The 17,198-nt window shown below is 38.4% G+C and overlaps 1 protein-coding gene and 1 long non-coding RNA gene across 3 annotated transcripts; one reads left to right on the forward strand and one right to left on the reverse strand.

Annotated features, from left to right (window-relative positions):
* Window positions 1-165: 165 nt before the first annotated feature.
* Window positions 166-5,287, forward strand: LOC145736828 (myrosinase 1-like). The gene is made up of 11 exons (XM_081991256.1): window positions 166-321; window positions 377-522; window positions 584-691; window positions 1,825-1,920; window positions 1,976-2,097; window positions 2,157-2,406; window positions 2,462-2,556; window positions 4,354-4,495; window positions 4,553-4,707; window positions 4,764-5,014; window positions 5,068-5,287. The coding sequence occupies exons 1-11, from the start codon at window positions 275-277 to the stop codon at window positions 5,210-5,212; spliced, it is 1,557 nt and encodes a 518-aa protein (XP_081847382.1). The 5' UTR covers window positions 166-274; the 3' UTR covers window positions 5,213-5,287.
* LOC145736845 (uncharacterized) lies at window positions 4,764-6,966 on the reverse strand. 2 transcript variants are annotated; one of them, XR_014180126.1, is made up of 3 exons: window positions 6,471-6,677; window positions 5,779-5,987; window positions 4,764-5,391 (listed from the first exon to the last, which is right to left on the reverse strand). It is a non-coding gene; the product is annotated as an uncharacterized LOC145736845 (long non-coding RNA). The 2 variants fall into 2 exon arrangements; XR_014180127.1 differs by lacking the exon at window positions 5,779-5,987 and having other exon boundaries at window positions 6,471-6,966.
* Between the last annotated feature and the right edge of the window lie 10,232 nt (window positions 6,967-17,198).

Consider the following 17,198-nt stretch of genomic DNA (forward strand, 5'->3'; position numbering starts at 1 on the left):
CCTGTACAATGCGGTGTTTTGCCTGGTAACTAGTACTCTAAGTATGTATTTGAAATTTGTACACTCCAATCAATAATTTTTACAAGTGTTTTGTATTTTTTTTTGTTTTCGCGTGCATAATTAACATATTACGAGATGATAATGCAACTAAATAGTAAACAAGCTGATATCAGCTGTCAAGTGGTTTGAACTGGACTATATATATATATATCAGACATCATTTTGGAGTAATTAGTTTACTTTACTTAATTTTGTGTTTTAGTCCACTAAAAATATGAAGTTTTTAGTGGTCGCCATATTGGTGACAGCTGTCACTAGCAGGTAAGTCATTGTCAATTGGTTTAGACGTTGTGAACTTACCATTGGAGCTTACCAGCAATGCTGCCGGTACTCCAGGCAGCCACGCCCACCTTTTTGCCGAATCAGAGGAGGTAAGCAACGTGGCTTTCCCCGACGGATTCATGTGGGGCTACGCCTCCGCGGCTTACCAAGTGGAAGGAGGATGGGACGCCGATGGAAAAGGTAAGACAAACCTCCATTTTTTAGGTTAACCAAGTTAATTTGGGTTAACGGTTTTCTAAAGGCGAAAGCGTTTGGGACTACGACGCCCACAACCATCCCGATTGGTTCCCCGCCAATCAAAATGGCGACGAAGCATGCGATTCTTACCACAAAGTGGACGAGGACATCGGTAAGCTTATTTGACACCTGTCAAATCTTGTAATATGACAACTGACAGCTGTCAAGCGCCAACTGTAATTTTAAGAGTGGAAAAATCCTGGTCTAAACCCCACTTCAGCTTAAGTGTGGTTTGACAAAAAAATTGACATCTGTCAAATCGATTCACACCGGTAATCGAGTCTAAAAACAGTTTGACAGCCTGCCACGTGTCTGACAACTGTCAAAATGTCGGCTGTGAGAATTGCACGGAAGGGCAAATACGTCACATAGATTCCGTCGAACGAAACGGACTTTACGGCTTCACGGACGATTGTTTGACAGTTGTGACGTCACAATCACGTTGACAACCGTCTTAATATCACGTGACGGCTGTCAGCCACGTCACAACACTCAAAATTAGTCTCATTTAGGCACCGTAAAGCTATAAAAGTGAAAGTTTTAATTTTCGTCGCACGAATTACGACTTTACAGCTTCCTTGGCGGCTTCTTGACAGTTGTGACGTCACAATCAAGGTAAATTGAGTTTTATAGTAACGTGACAGCTGTCAGCCACGTCACAACTGTCAAAATTAGTTTGAATTAGCAACGTGAAGGTATAAAAGAGAAAGTTTTAAGTTTCGTTGATTGAAATGCACTTTATACCTTCCTTGGCGGTTTTTTGACAGTTGTGACGTCACAATCAAGGTAAATAGTGTTTTATAGTCACGTGACACCTGTCAGCCACGTCACAACTGTCCGATATAATTTCAAGACTGAGTTTGACAGTTCCCACTTTAACAGCCCATAATTCGGTTATTTGAAGAATTACAGGGTGATTCAATATACTATTTTGTGGCCCTTGAAAACGACCTTTTACCACCCTATATAGCACTTCTATTAAAAATGTCACATAACTGGATTATGTAGTGATAAAGGCAGATTGAATTTTGTTTGTCAAAATCAGACGTATAGTACTTCACAGTGACAGCTGTCAGACGTTTCTTGTTTTCTCTCTCACTCTCGTTGGCTTTCTAGCTTTGAAATGTGCCATTCTTCATCCTTGGAATGGCTTGTTTTGAACTTGACAGTTTTATATGATTTGACAGCTGTCAGACGTTTCTGCAATTTTTCTTCTTCTCTCTCTCACTCTCGTTTGTTTTCTAGCATTGCTGGTGGAACAAGGAGTAAACACTTACAGATTTTCGATCGCCTGGGCCAGAATCCTACCAAACGGCCATATCGACAATATCAACCAAGCTGGTTTGTCCACCCCCACCAAAATTGCTTGTTCTGCGCTAACTCGGTCGGTTTTCAGGTCTCGACTACTACCAACACCTGATCACCAGCCTGAAGGCCAACAATATCGAACCATTGGTGACCATGCACCATTGGGACAACCCCAGAGCGTTGGAGGACGAGGGAGGTTTCCTCAACGAGGTACCACAACTCAAAACGACCGTTAAAAACACGCTTCTAACCTCACTTTTCACTCAAAGAGTCTCATCATCAACGCGTTCGTCGACTACGCCGATCTGCTCTTCCAAACCTACGGCGATGACGTCAAATGGTGGGTCACCTTCAACGAACCGAAACAAACCTGTCAAGGTGGCTACGATTCGGGCGGCATTTCGCCCCAAGACAGGTTGCAATCGGGCATTGGGGGCTACATTTGCGCCCACAATTTGCTCAGAGCCCACGCCAAAGCGTATCGACTCTACGACGAAAAATACAGGGCGACCCAAAACGGTACTAACCTCACAAAATTACAAATTTCTGGTTCACCTCTGGTTTGTTCCTTCAGGTAAAGTGTCGATGGTGATTGACGAGAGCTGGATCGAGCCAGCTTCCAATTCTACAGCTGACATTGAGGCCGCTGAACGGGCAAATTTGATGACCGTAAGTTGTCCCTGTCCAATCAGACAAGAAATTATTTTTTGGCCCACTTTCCAACTCAATTCACATGCTAAACACCGTTCAGAGCATGCACAACAGTCACGTGATCTCTGTCCACCAATTACAAGATTGAAAACAAATTTTTAAACGTTCCAATATCAGCAAAAACGATTATTCAAAACTGTCCTCCAGCCGCCATTTTCTCAACTCCTGGAGGACAAACAAACCTGCATGAACACGCACAATAGTCACGTGACCTCTTTAGACCAATTACAACCTGGAAAAGTTCTCAAAAGTCTCGAAAACAAATTTTGAAACGTTCAAATATCAGCAAAAATGATAATTCAAAGCTGTCCTCCAGCCGCCATTTTTCTCAACTCCTGGAAGACAAACAAACCTGCATGAACACGCACGATAGTCACGTGACCTCTTTAGACCAATTACAAGCTGGAAAAGTTCTCAAAAGCGTCGAGAAAAAAATTGAAACCTTCAAATATCAGCAAAAATAATAATTCAAAGCTGTCCTCCAGCCGTCATTTTTCTCAACTCCTGGAGGACAAACAACACTCACGTGACCTTTGTAGATTAGTCACAAGCTTGACAAGTCTCGTGACAGGTAAAAGTTACGCTAGAAATGTAAACAAAACAGTCACGTGACCCTAGAAGGCCAATTAGCTTGAAAGAGCCTTTTTTCTCGATTTTGGGAGAGTAACTAGCAGTTCAGGGAACATTTAAATGTTTCTGGATTGTTCCGGAACGTTTTTGGAAATTTCTGAAGGCTTCTAGAACCATCTGGAAGGTTCAAGAACCTTCTGGATAGTATTTGGAAGATTCTGAATGCTTTTAGAGACTTCTGGAAGTTCAGGAAACGTTTAAAAGCTTCTTGCATTCAATGAAACTTTACAGCTTCACGGGCTAATGTTTGACAGTTGTAAAGTTACAATCCGGTTAAAAAGTGTCTTGACGTCACGTGACAGCTGTCAACCATGTCAAAACCAGTCTCAAACAACAATGCGGTGCAGTAAAATTGAAAATTTTACATTTCGTTGAATGTAATCGACTTGACAGTTTTATGGACTGATTTTTGACAGCTGTGACGTCACAGTCAAGTTAAACAGTATCTTAACGTCACGTGACAGCTGTCAACCATGTCAAAAATGTCAAAACTAGTCTCAAACAACAATGCGGTGCAGTAAAATTGAAAATTTTACATTTCGTTGAATGTAATTGACTTGACAGTTTTATGGACTGGTTTTTGACAGCTGTGACGTCACAGTCAAGTTAAACAGTATCTTAACGTCACGTGACAGCTGTCAACCATGTCAAAACTAGTCTCAAGCAACAATCCGATGCAGTAAAATTGAAAATTTTACATTTCGTTGAATGTAATTGACTTGACAGTTTTATGGACTGGTTTTTGACAGCTGTGACGTCACAGTCAAGTTAAACAGTGTTTTAATATCACGTGACAGCTGTCAACTATGTCGCAACTGTCAAAATTAATTTCAATTGGGAACGTGAAGTTAAAAAAGAGAAAGTGTAGAAAAATGCACTTTACAGCTGTCTGGACGAGTGTGTTTAACAGTTGTGACGTCATAATCAAGATAAACAGTCACGTGACAACTGTCAACCACGTGACAACTGTCCAAAGTTAGCCTCAGACAGTTTTTCGTCGAAGGTTTTTCGAAAGCTGCTTCTGAAGGAAATGTCAATGTCTTTGGTGTCAAAATCATGTGACATTCAGGTCAATTGTTATTGGCTCCCCTGAAACTAAGTTAACTAAGACAAAATTTGGTTTAGTACGGTTGGTATGCCAATCCAATCGTTTACGGAGACTACCCGGACATTATGAAGGAACGCATTGAGGCTAGAAGTCTTCAGCAAGGTTTCGCCCAATCAAGATTACCTGCTTTTACCGAAGAAGAAAAGGAAGAAATTAAAGGTTCAAGAAATTCAAAAATAAGTTAATTTCTAACCTAAAATTGGGCTAAAATTTCAGGAACCTACGACTACCTAACCATCAACATGTACACCACTGTACTGGGACAAGCCATTGAAGACGTTGACATCAACGAAGTGAGCGTTTACTCGGACATTTCCGTCTACACTTACCAACCAGACGATTGGGAAAAGACTGTTTCTGATTGGTTCAAAGTAAGCCCTTGAAACCCCCCCCCCCACTTCTTAATACGTCATAGAACTGTACTTAGGTGGTTCCTTGGGGTGCGCGTCACTTAGTGACCTGGATCCGCGACACTTACGGTGACGACAAAGGTATCATAGTAACCGAAAACGGTTACCACGACTCTGGTAACGAACTTGACGACCTGGACACGAGAGGGCGCTACCACAAACTCTACCTGAGCAACCTCAACGACGCAATGTACAAAGATGGCGTCAATTTGACCGGTTACATGGCCTGGAGTTTGCTGAATGACGTAGAGTGGTATGCTGGTTGGTTGTAAGTTACTTTCCCCCCACCCAAAGGCTTGTTTACTTAGAGACTAATTGCAGGGTTAATCTGGGGCATTATCACGTGGATTTTGACAGCGAGGAGAAAACTAGGACTGCCAAAGCCTCGGCAGGTTACTACAAACAAGTGGTGACCACTAATTGCTTGGTTGACAGTTGCGAACCGTCCCCAAGGGACACATTGTAGACCCACTTTGAGGTTATTAAAAAAAAAGTAGTTTTGTTGTCAAATTAGGTTAGGAAATAAAAATTTAACACTTCACTTACCTGAATTTCTCGGTGTTGTTAACCAGTCGCCTAAATATAACAAATCTTCCAGGTACACAATCCTTCAGGAACTAGTTAAACTCCACAGTGTCCATCAAACTGAAAAACAAACACTTTTCAGTGTCAAGAATCAGGGCCGTACGGTTATTTTGACAGATACGTCAAAATGTCACTTAAAGTGTTTGGTAGAGCAGAGTTTGGGGCTTTTCAATGTAAAAACAGTCAATTTTGTAACCTTGTCAAAGTCAATTTGACGTAAAATTGTTCTGAAGTGAAAGTACCCTCCCTAAGTGTTGTTTTGACTGTGATTTCTTTTGCACTTGATCTGTCACATTCAAATCACCACTTAGTTTTGAATTGTCGTTTAAACCAACCTAACGAGTGCCAGGAAACTGCATTTAAGGCAAGAACTATTTATTTAGCCTAATTGGCATTGAGAGAATGTGCTAAAAGCGTACGAAAGGTTCAAAAATAGCATTTTCCTACCTGTGTTGGTGCTGGAAAAAGTTAAACCAGTCATCCAAGTCTAGAAACCTTTCAGAAGCGCTCCAGACTGGGTGTGACCCCACAAAACACTGTCAGGGTTCCAAATGTGCCCACCAAACTGGAAAACAGCACTTTTTCATTCATTTTTCTGGGTTTTTGTTGGAAAAAACTGGATTTCCTTGAAAATTGTTTACCGAACGACATTTGACCTGAAAGTGAGGTTAGGTTAGGTAAATGAATCACACAGAGGCACAGCATAACTAGAGAGGACACGTCGTGTCCTATCCAGTTCACTGCGACTGTTTTATTCATTTTTACGTTAAAGACTGGTATTTTCACCTCCGGATAAATTTATTCTGTCCTATTTCCGTAGAAATGACTGATTTTTTTAGATTTTTGAAGTAAAATTGTTCTAAAGTGAAAGTAGCGTCCCTAAGTGTTGTTTTGACTGTGATATTTAAGCACTTGATCTGTCACATTCAAATCACCACCTAGTTTTGTATTGTTGTTTAACTCAGCCTAACCAGTGTCAAAGAACTGCATTTTAGGCAAAAATTTTCTAAATAAGCAGTAGAAAGGGACAAAAAGCTTTAGTGATCTTGTTACTACAAGTTTCATGATTTAATTGTGCGGTTTTTGCCTTATTTACACTAATAAAGCCTGGCAAAAGGTTCAAAATAGCATTTTCCTACCTGTTTTTGTTGGTGTTGGTGTTGGAAAGGGTCAAACCCAGTCAAGTACACAAACTTTTCAGAAACTCCACAAAACACCGACCGGGCCCCAAAATGTGCACATCCAACTGAAAACAACACTTGTTTCAGTCATTTTCACTGTTTTTCAGGGAAAACAGCCCCAATTTACTAGAAAACTGTTTTGTCACTGACAAGCGAGGTTAGGTTTCCACCAATCAATGAAATTACCCTACATGACTCTAGATGGGACACGCTATGTTTCAGTTAAGGCGATTAGTGCACCGGTTAAATTAAACGTAGTTCAGACTGTGACATTTTTCACTTGTTCTGTTACATTCAAACCATACGTAGCTGCAAATCGGGTTGCGTAAGGGTCCAAGTAACTAAAACCCTTACAACTAATCGGTAAAGGGCTGAAAAAGCCTAAAACAGTGACACAGCCCCAAAAAGCAAGTTACGTACCTCCTAAGTAATTAATAATGATTTTCAGGTGGGTCAGGTCAGTTTTTCTGGCCGCTAAACTGTAAAACTACTACTTTTTCAGTAATTTTCACTAAAAAAACTGAAATTACTTGAAAGTTTTTGTTGGAATGACTTTTGGGGCAAAATTGAGGTTAGGTCTACTTTTAAACCAATCAATGAACCAGCCGAGTGTAAATAGATGGGACATGGCGGATGCAGAATCAATGAAACGACATGGCTGGATGGGACATCTGAGAGTTTTTAAGCAGTTCAATTTTAATTATTAAAACTGAATTTTTCCTACTATTGACTAATACGTGACAATGTCAATTACCGGAACATTCCCACAATACCAAAAACTACCCTCATAATGGTGATTTTAATAGGTTTTTAGGGTGTGATAAGCAATACGGGATGTTAAAAGCCCGTAAAAACAGGGGCGTAGCATTATCCTGTTAATTTACCTAATTTGGGGCGTTTTCAGTGCTACGCGCCACTGGTTGGACAATAACCCTCAATAAATACCAGCATATTTAAGGGCAATATGTTACGTACAGTCGAGTGGCCCTTAAGTGGTTATTTTCCCTCTTTTCAAAAAGGTTTTTCGACGTACCAATTGGTATTCATCAACGTTACGTTAAATCAGCATTAAAATTCGTCACGAGCACTGTTTGCTTGCTTGATTTGTCTCCTGAAGTCAATGTGACGTCTTGTACATACATAAATAGCTCTTTGTTGCCTGGACAGGAACCGAAATTTGACAGCTGTCACACGTGATTTGAACATTCCATACATCCGATACACTCACGTGATCACTTTTATGTAACTGGTATATGAATTAACTTAACCTAGATCCATTTTGATTACATTATTGATTACCAAAGTGCTTTTTTTAATTTGGTCAGCAAAAAAGTGAAGTCACACGTGACCCAGTATATTATTTAATTGAAAACAGTCACCTGACCTGTCACAGCAGAAGAGGAAACTTGTAGAGAATTAAATTCCTCTTACAAACTTCTTTTAGTAGTAAAGCGATTAGTTGTAAGGGTTTTAGCTACTTGGACCCTTACGCAACCCGATTTGCAGCTACGTATGGTTTGAATGTAACAGAACAAGTGAAAAATGTCACATTATTTGGTTTCCATAGCAAATTTTTGTGTCAGCTGTCAAATTAAAGTGATGCAGTCTGTCTTTAAAGTGTCAACTGTCAAAGAGCAATAATTAATTAACACCCTTTCCCTCCCCCCGTTTGAAAACTTAATTTATTATGCACAATCCTCCCGGATGGATTTCATTTATACCGTATGTCTCGTGTATACGGGTCACGTGTTTACACAACCCTCGGTATGCGGGCAAATGCCGGTTAAATTCAACCCTCCGGATAACTTTCCCATCCCCTGGTAGATAAATAAAGTCGTTTTTGTTATCTTATCGGGACTAATAAGGGCCCTAAAAGGCTCAAAACTTTGATATCACACTGTATATATATACATATAGAACGTCAGTGGCGGGCATGTCTTCAATTCCTGACGATCACCAGTCGTGACGAAACTTGGGACCACAAACTAACAACATCAAGTCGTAAAACGTACTTAACCCTAACCTCTAACATCAATTTTGACATTTGACAGACTTTTGATTTTTGTTGTGTGTGCAGATAGAGGAAAAGCAGATAACTGCAAGGACCCGCTAGGGGGCGCTAGGAAAGATCGTTATTTTGAAATTTCTCCTCAAATAGCCCGCCAGGGAGCGCTGAAAACGACCGTTATTTTGAAAATTCCCCTCAAATAGCACACTTCTGTTTAACTCCCAATAACTCCATTATTTGTGAAGTAACAGAAAAAATGTAGAGAAGTGAAAAGATAGAGCGAACTGTAGGCTTTCTGACAGTGTACTTATATTTACGGTTAGGCCGCCAGGGAGCGCTGAAAACGACCGTTATTTTGAAAATTCCCCTCAAATAGCACTCTTCTCTTTAACTCCCAATAACTCCATTATTGGTAAAGTTACAGAAAAAACGTACAGAAGTAAAAAGGTAGAACAGATCGTAAGCTTTCTGACAGTGTACTTATATTTACGGTTAGGCCGCCAGGGAGCGCTGAAAACGACCGTTAATTTAAAAATTCCTCTCAAATAGCACTCTTCTCTTTAACTCCCAATAACTCCATTATTTGTGAAGTTATAGAAAAAATGTAGAGAAGTGAAAAGATAGAGCGAACTGTAGGCTTTCTGACAGTGTAGTTACATTTACGGTTAGGCCGCCAGGGGGCGCAGAAACCGCAGCGTCATAATAACAAATAATTCACACTGGATTCAAATAGATGTCGCCACAAGTGGTTGTAGTAGCATGCAAAATTTTAACAAAACTTCGATAAAAATCCTAATTTAGTGCTTCGTCACTGGCATGCTGTAACAAAAGCCAAAACATCACCTGACCCCACTTAAAATCGCTTATCGTACGTAAAAATGGATTAAAATATTAATAATCTGAAAAACTTTCACTAAATTAGGCTAATAACCCGTTAATTGTAGCTTTTATAGCTTCACGGGCATTCCTACTTGTCACTTTAATTCAATTCGATCCATGGAGCTGTCAATGTTTGTCATTTTAATGAGTCCGGTCTGTAGAGCTGTCAAATATCAACTTCAGTATGTACTTCCAATGCCAAATCAGTTCATTGAGGTGTCAAACTAGTCAAACAAGTTTTTTGTTGACTTTTATAGTTTCATGGACTAATAATCAATATACTGGGTGGATATTGATGATTTTCAGCCACCCAGTATGATTAAAAAAAAATAGGCTTATTCCTGTCGTTTGATTAGGGTCATTATTGCTTGCAACCCTTATCCACTCTTATGGTAAATTCCATTGCATTTCTTAATGGTTTCGAGCGATTTTCGACCGTATTTACTCTACCGACCATAAAAAAACCAGATAACAGTGCTGCCTCTGTCTGATAACCGTGTAAAAGCCAATATTGTGTGGATTTCTTGTATTTTTTCCGGTCTTCGAGTATAAATAAAGTGTTTGTCGAGAGCCTTATCTTTGAGTGAACGTTAGTTTAAACAGATGAACTTATCCGTTTGGGGATAAGTAATAAATAACAAGTCAAATACTACCACATGTGCGTTAACAGTTTCGTGGTTGCGCAAACGGTCTTGCAAAGTACGTTGTCAGAAATAATGAGTGAAGTTTGACGCCCTCTAGCGGCCAAACGGGACAACTTAGCCGCGTCCTGTCAACCTCACGTGATAGCCCCGTTTGTTAGCTTTCTTTTGTTTTCTAGTGTGTTTTTCCAAAATGTTTCAAATAAGCGAGTTACGGACGATTTTCTGGACAAATGCACGAAAATATATCCCAAAGTGGGGGAGTTGTTGAACCTACTATACTAGCCGCGGCCATATTAGATTTAACCAAGCAAAATGACGTTTTCAACTAATTCCGGCCTGGGAAACACAAATCTGACGTCCGTTTTGCTTTAAGTGACCCGGTTTCGGTTTTCTTTTCTGTCATTTTTTTGACAGAAAAAAAATGACATTTTGAGAAATGACGCTTTACGTCACATTTCTACCCTTAAACTAGCTAAGGTGGAGAAAGTAGATTTTTAAGCCTTTCAAATCAATGAGATGACAGTTGACGCAAATGACAGTTTTGACAGATGTCACGTGATCTTACGGCGCTCTGTAAGAACTAACTAATCTTATTAGAACTAATCCAATTTACTACTTTCAAGTGACACGAATGACAGTTCTTCAAGTTTTGACAGAGTTCAGAAAATTTTGACATTTGTCACGTGATATTACAACCCTCTTGTCTTAGACGGTCACCTGACAACTGTAATCAGTCAAATAAGAGAGTAACTCAGGGTTGTTAAACAATAGAGGGCATAGAAAATTACCAGAAAATATTAGTCAACTTTGAAGCCCCCTAGCGGCCAAACGAGTAAACCCACAAACAAAAGTGGGTATATTTTTAGAAAGCCCGTTTTATTAGCTATCCATTGAGGTATAAAAGTCCGTATCGTATATAAGTGAAAAAGTGCAAAAAACACAAAAAATGACAGTTGCGTCACAATTTCAAATTTTCAGCAAAACTGACTGATTTCTGGACAGAAAAACCTAACCAAACTTTCCACACGAATAATCTGTACTATTTTCATTTACTTCCGTACCGTATCAATTATGTGCATTTAAAGTCGCATTAAGTGCACGTTTTTCCACCAAATTGATAGGAAAAAACCGCAATCAATCAAAACTAACTCATCCTAGGCTAGAATATCAAGTTCCGGGTCCGCTGATAGTTAAAACAGCCTTCAAAACATGAAAAATAACTAACAACTTCCTATAATAATCACGTTGTGTTATGTTCACGTTAACCTTGGTAAACCTGTACCATACTACCTGCCCACAAATCCTTTTTGCCATATGTTTGTTGTTGTTGTTGTTTCAAATACGTTTCTGCTCGTTTAATGGGAAAGTTTAATTATTGAAACCCCCCTGTACCACTACAACAACCTAATCATCTAAAATCGCCAGTTTCTGAGTTTTGTTTGTCCTCCAGGAGCTGGAAAATGGCGGCTGGAGGACAGTTTTCAATTGCCATTTTAAGGTTTTCTGATCGTTTGATTTGAAATATTTAATAATCCAAACTGTCCTGTACCACTACAACAACCTAATCATCTAAAATCGCCAGTTTCTGAGTTTTGTTTGTCCTCCAGGAGCTGGAAAATGGCGGCTGGAGGACAGTTTTCAATTGCCATTTTAAGGTTTTCTGATCGTTTGATTTGAAATATTTAATAATCCAAACTGTCCTGTACCACTACAACAACCTAATCTTCTAAAATCACCAGTTTCTGAGTTTTGTTTGTCCTCCAGGAGCTGGAAAAATGGCGGCTGGAGGACAGCTGTGAATTACCATTTTGAACTCAATTCTCTACTCGCTTGTTTTGAAATATTTAATCATCCAAACTGTCCTGTGCCACTACAACAACCTAATCATCTAAAATCGCCAGTTTCTGAGTTTTGTTTGTCCTCCAGGAGTGGAAAAATGGCGGCTGGAGGACAGCTGTGATTAACCATTTTAAAGTCAGTTTTCTGATCGTTTGATTTAAAATATTTAATAATCCAAACTGGCCTGTACCACTACAACAACCTAATACAGCTTACAGGTTTGTTTGTCCTCCAGGGAGTGAACATAATGGCGGCTGGAGGACAGCTGTGATTAACCATTTTCGCTACAATTTAGTCAAGTCACCGAATTCGACCAAAAACTTTCACTTTTTCTTCCTTCCTTGTTTGTAAGCGATTATTAGTTGGTTCTGGGCGATTTTTGTAGGTGCAAAACAAAGAAAGTTGCCTTGCACGTTCCATTGCACGCTCAAGGATAGCGTATTACTTAAAAATGTGTGCAATTCCAGTCGTAGAAAACGTGTAAGCTTGTCGAATTAACATAAAATCATGGAACTGAAATGACTATTAAGTAGAAAAATATCGCATAAATATAGTGCGGATCAAAGAAATTTGCATTATGACGTCACAGTCGCATTGAGTCAAGTGGTGTGACAACTATGACTTAATTAGTATTATAAAAGGTAAAACGTAGTCACTTCACTAATTCACCTGACCGATTTACTTAAAAGTGATAAATGACACAAACCGTTAATGTGACGTCACGGTCATTTAGTTTGATTTACGTTATATGAGTGCGGTGATGAGATTTAAGTTAAAATTGTACGTAGAAGGCTGGTGAAAAAGACCCTTCTTTACACACGTGTTAGTCACAAAAACTGCGCAGTGGGTTAAGAGTACGACAATGACAGGACAAAAATTGGAAAATCTAAAAACAATTTTTTACGTTATACGGTGAGATTTTGACTTTTTTTTTGTTATTCCTCCCACTGTTTTCAGGTCAAATTTTTCTCTGTTATTCAATCTTTTTACGAGGGTGGCTATTAACCCAGCTTCAGGTGGTACCGCCCGGGGTGAGGTTGAATGGTGGGTAGAAAAACCAGATTTGGGACAAATAATGAATTAGTACCAGATTTAGAAACTTTCCTGTACAAAATCGGACCCCTGGTAAAACTGGTAATTTTTATGCACTGTTTTGTTAAAACTTAAAAAACTATTTTATTTAACCAACAAGGTATAGACTTTTATATGTCGATGGATAGACAATTAAATGGGCTTTCCAACCATGTTAAAATATTAGATGATTGGTTAAATAGTTTAACCGCTAGAGGGCGTCAAACTTGACCAAAGTTTCTGCGCCAATTTTTACGCACTGTTTAGTTAAAACTTAAAAAACTATCTTATTTAACCAACAAAGTATGGACTTTTATATGTCAATGGATAGACAATAAAATGCACTTTCCAACCATGTTAAAACATTAGATGATTGGTTATACAGTTTGGCCACTAGAGGGCGTCAAAGTTGACCAAAGTTTCTTAACCAATTTTTACGCACTGTTTAGTTAAAACTTAAAAAACTATCTTATTTAACCAACTAGGTAGGGACTTTTATATGTCAATGGATAGACAATAAAATGGACTTTCCAACTAAATTAAAACATTAAGTGATTGGTTAAATAGTTTAGCCGCTAGAGGGCGTCAAACTTGACTAAAGTTTCTTAACCAATTTTTATGCACTGTTTCGTTAAAACTTTAAAAACTATCTTATTTAACCAACAAAGTATAGACTTTTATATGTCAATGGATAGACAATAAAATGCACTTTCCAACCATGTTGAAAAATTAAGTGATTGGTTAAACAGTTTGGCCGCTAGAGGGCGTCAAAGTTGACTAAAGTTTCTTAACAAATTTTTACGCACTGTTTCGGTAAAACTTAAAAAACTATCTTATTTAACCAACTAGGTAGGGACTTTTATATGTCAATGGATAGACAATAAAATGCACTTTTCAACCATAATGAAACATTAAGTGATTGGTTAAATAGTTTGGCCGCTAGAGGGCGTCAAACCAAATGACAGCTATCAAAAACTAATAAAGCTTAACAGGCACTTTTACAGGCCTATACTGAAATTCAAACAAAATTGCTGTGACGTCACCACTGTTAATCATTTACGTCAACTGACGACTAAATTAATCACAATTTGGTAACTTTCCAGGTTAGGCAGCTATTGCGTCACACTAATTTTGTTTGATTTTCGCTCGCGGTAAACGTGACGTTTGATAAACTGACAGCTGTCAAAAACGTCACACACACCTTGTTACGTCACACCGTACATTACTTTGATTTAGACTTGTTGTTATGTAACTGTACTGATAACTTGAATGAACCGTATTGTTTATGTTATTTTGTGATATTTTTTAAGGTTAAAAGTTTATCGTTACCACATTTAGTTTAAACGGTAAAAATCAAAGTAATACTGCGATGACGTAACAGGGGCTTGTTATTTTGACATTACTTGACTTATACAGTGTGTCGCCAAATTGCATTGTATGTATATTCGATTGTCATGTAAAATCGGCGTGATTTATGTGTATGTGGAGGGAACCTTTCGACCTTATAACCACACTTTTTCAGCTCAATCCGATCCGTTCCCTAGTGGCATAATAATTCGTTTTACATCTGTCCGCGCCGCTATACAACAATTCTAAAAATAAAACAAACAATTCGGCTAGTAGTACCAGTGCAGGTCGGGTTCCTGGTACCAAAGGCACCGGCAACGTCGCTTGTTTACCATTTGTAGGCGCGCTGCACTGGCAACGTCGCTTTCAAACCGCCGTCCGCCGACTGCACTACTCATCAGAGTAAAAGAACCATGAACTTTTCAATCATTTTCACTTTGAATTCGTTAATATTTTTTATACAGAGTGTCTCAAAATGACAGGAATTTCACAACTGTCAGCTGTCAAATTTGACTTTTTTTTTTATTGCAATTCCGCTTCTAATATAGGTATTGTCGTACAGTGAACCCTTGAAACGTACTTTTGACCACCCTGTATAGTGTCTGTAGTCAAAATGTCAAATAACCTAGTTATTTGCTGTTAAAGATTGTGACCTTTCAAATTTGACAGCGGCTATTTTAAACGTCAATAACTCGGTTATTTTACCACGTACAGGGTGATTCAATATATCATTTGAAAGCCCTTTAAATACTCTTTTGATCACTCTATATAGCATTTTTAGTGAACGTGTCAAGTAACTGAGTTGTTTGCTGTTAAAGACCGTGCACTCTCAAATTTGACAGCGGCTGCTTTAAATGTCACTAACTCAACTAAACAGTGAATTCATTAGGGTCGATTATCGCTTGCTAGCAAGTCCAGTTTGTACGGCAAAATCCATTAGGACTGTAACAAGTTTCAAGCAATTTTCAACCAAATTGACGTTTTTCCTTTTAACTGAAACCTTGACGATTTGCGCAATTTTACTGTGTGTGTGTGTATAGTTCATTCAAAACTATTTACCATTCCAACTATCATAAAAATATGAATGTATGAATAGTTGTTTGAGTTTTAATTACGTTTTCGTCATCGAGAGTGGTTGCGCGACAAAAACCGGTCCGCTGGCCAGCCTGCCTACCTGTTTTGAATCCATTTGACTGCTCGGAACAGAAAAATCAGTTTCTCTTATATTTTTCATTTGAATTATCGGCTTTTCGATGGCAGAAATCAAACGGAAAAAGTGTTTATTTACACACCCAGTATCGTACAGTATTTGTACAGTTTCGGCCTTGGTTCCCCCTGTATTTGTCTGTGCAAGAATAACATTTACACAGCGAGGGACAAATATCTGCGTTGATATGCTGTAAAATCCATTTTATTTTTTTGGTCAAACAGTAAATTTGAGAAAAATGGTGTTTTTACCGGAAAAGTGGTACCAAACCGCACTACTAGACAAGTAAAAAAATAAAAAGTTCCTGAAGAAGCTTGTAAAAACGTTCGAAACGTCGTGGGTGTCACGCGCAGCTCACGTGACTTAATGTGTCAATTAAATACAGTCGTTTAACTCACCACTGAATTTTCGCACAATTTCAGTGAAATTTGAGTTGTTTAAGGAAAAATTGCAGTACGTCCCTGGATTGTGAGGTTAATTAACTGTCTGCGCAGCAAATTTCAGGACCGTAACCCCAAAATTTCGAAAAAAGTGACTGAAATTGGGTTTTAATGCATTTTTACTGAATTTCCTTAATTTTCATTGTATTTTCGCACAATTTCAGTGAAATTTGAGTTTTTTAACGAAAAATTGCAGTACGTCCCTGGATTGTGAGGTTAATTAACTGTCTGCGCAGCAAATTTCAGGACCGTAACCCCAAAATTTCGAAAAAAGTGACTGAAATTGGGTTTTAATGCATTTTTACTGAACTTTCTTAATTTTCATTGTATTTTCGCACAATTTTAGTGAAATTTGAGTTTTTTAACGAAAAATTGCAGTACGTCCCTGGATTGTGAGGTTAATTAACTGTCTGTAAAGCAAATTTCAGTGTCTGCGCAGCAAATTTCAGGACCGTAACCCCAAAATTTCGGAAACAGTGACTGAAATTGTGTTTCAGTGCACTTTCTTAATTTTCATTGTATTTTCGCACAATTTCAATGAAATTTGAGTTGTTTAAGGAAAAATTGCAGTACGTCCCTGGATTGTGAGGTTAATTAACTGTCTGTAAAGCAAATTTCAGTGTCTGCGCAGCAAATTTCAGGACCGTAACGTTTAAATTGCAGAATTTCTGGCTGAAATTGTGTTTTCTTGCATTTTTTATGATTTTAGTACAGTCTGAGTGAAATTAGGGTGGTTTGTGAAATTTTCCGGTACGTGCCTGGATTTTAAAGTTAATTAACTGTCTGCACAGCAAATTTCAGGGCCGTAACCCCAAAATTTCGAAAAAAGTGACTGAAATTGAGTTTCAATGCACTTTTTCTGAATTTCCTTACTTTTCATTGTATTTTCGCACAATTTGAGTTGTTTAAGGAAAAATTGCAGTACGTCCCTGGATTTTGAGGCTAATTAACTGTCTGCACAGCAAATTTCAGGACCGTAACCCCAAAATTTCGAAAAAAGTGACTGAAATTGGGTTTCAATGCATTTTTACGAAACTTCCTTAATTTTCATTGAATTTTCGCACAATTTCAGTGAAATTTGAGTTGTTCAAGGAAAAAAATTGCAGTACGTCCCTGGATTTTGAGGTTAATTAACTGTCTGCACAGCAAATTTCAGGACCGTAACCCCAAAATTTCGAAAAAAGAGACTGAAATTGTGTTTCAATGCATTTTTACTGAACTTCCTTAATTTTCGCACAATTTCAATGAAAT

Source organism: Ips typographus, linkage group LG12, assembly GCF_016097725.1.
Source record: "Ips typographus isolate SLU linkage group LG12, UJ_Ityp_2.0, whole genome shotgun sequence".
Classification (NCBI taxonomy): domain Eukaryota; kingdom Metazoa; phylum Arthropoda; class Insecta; order Coleoptera; family Curculionidae; genus Ips; species Ips typographus.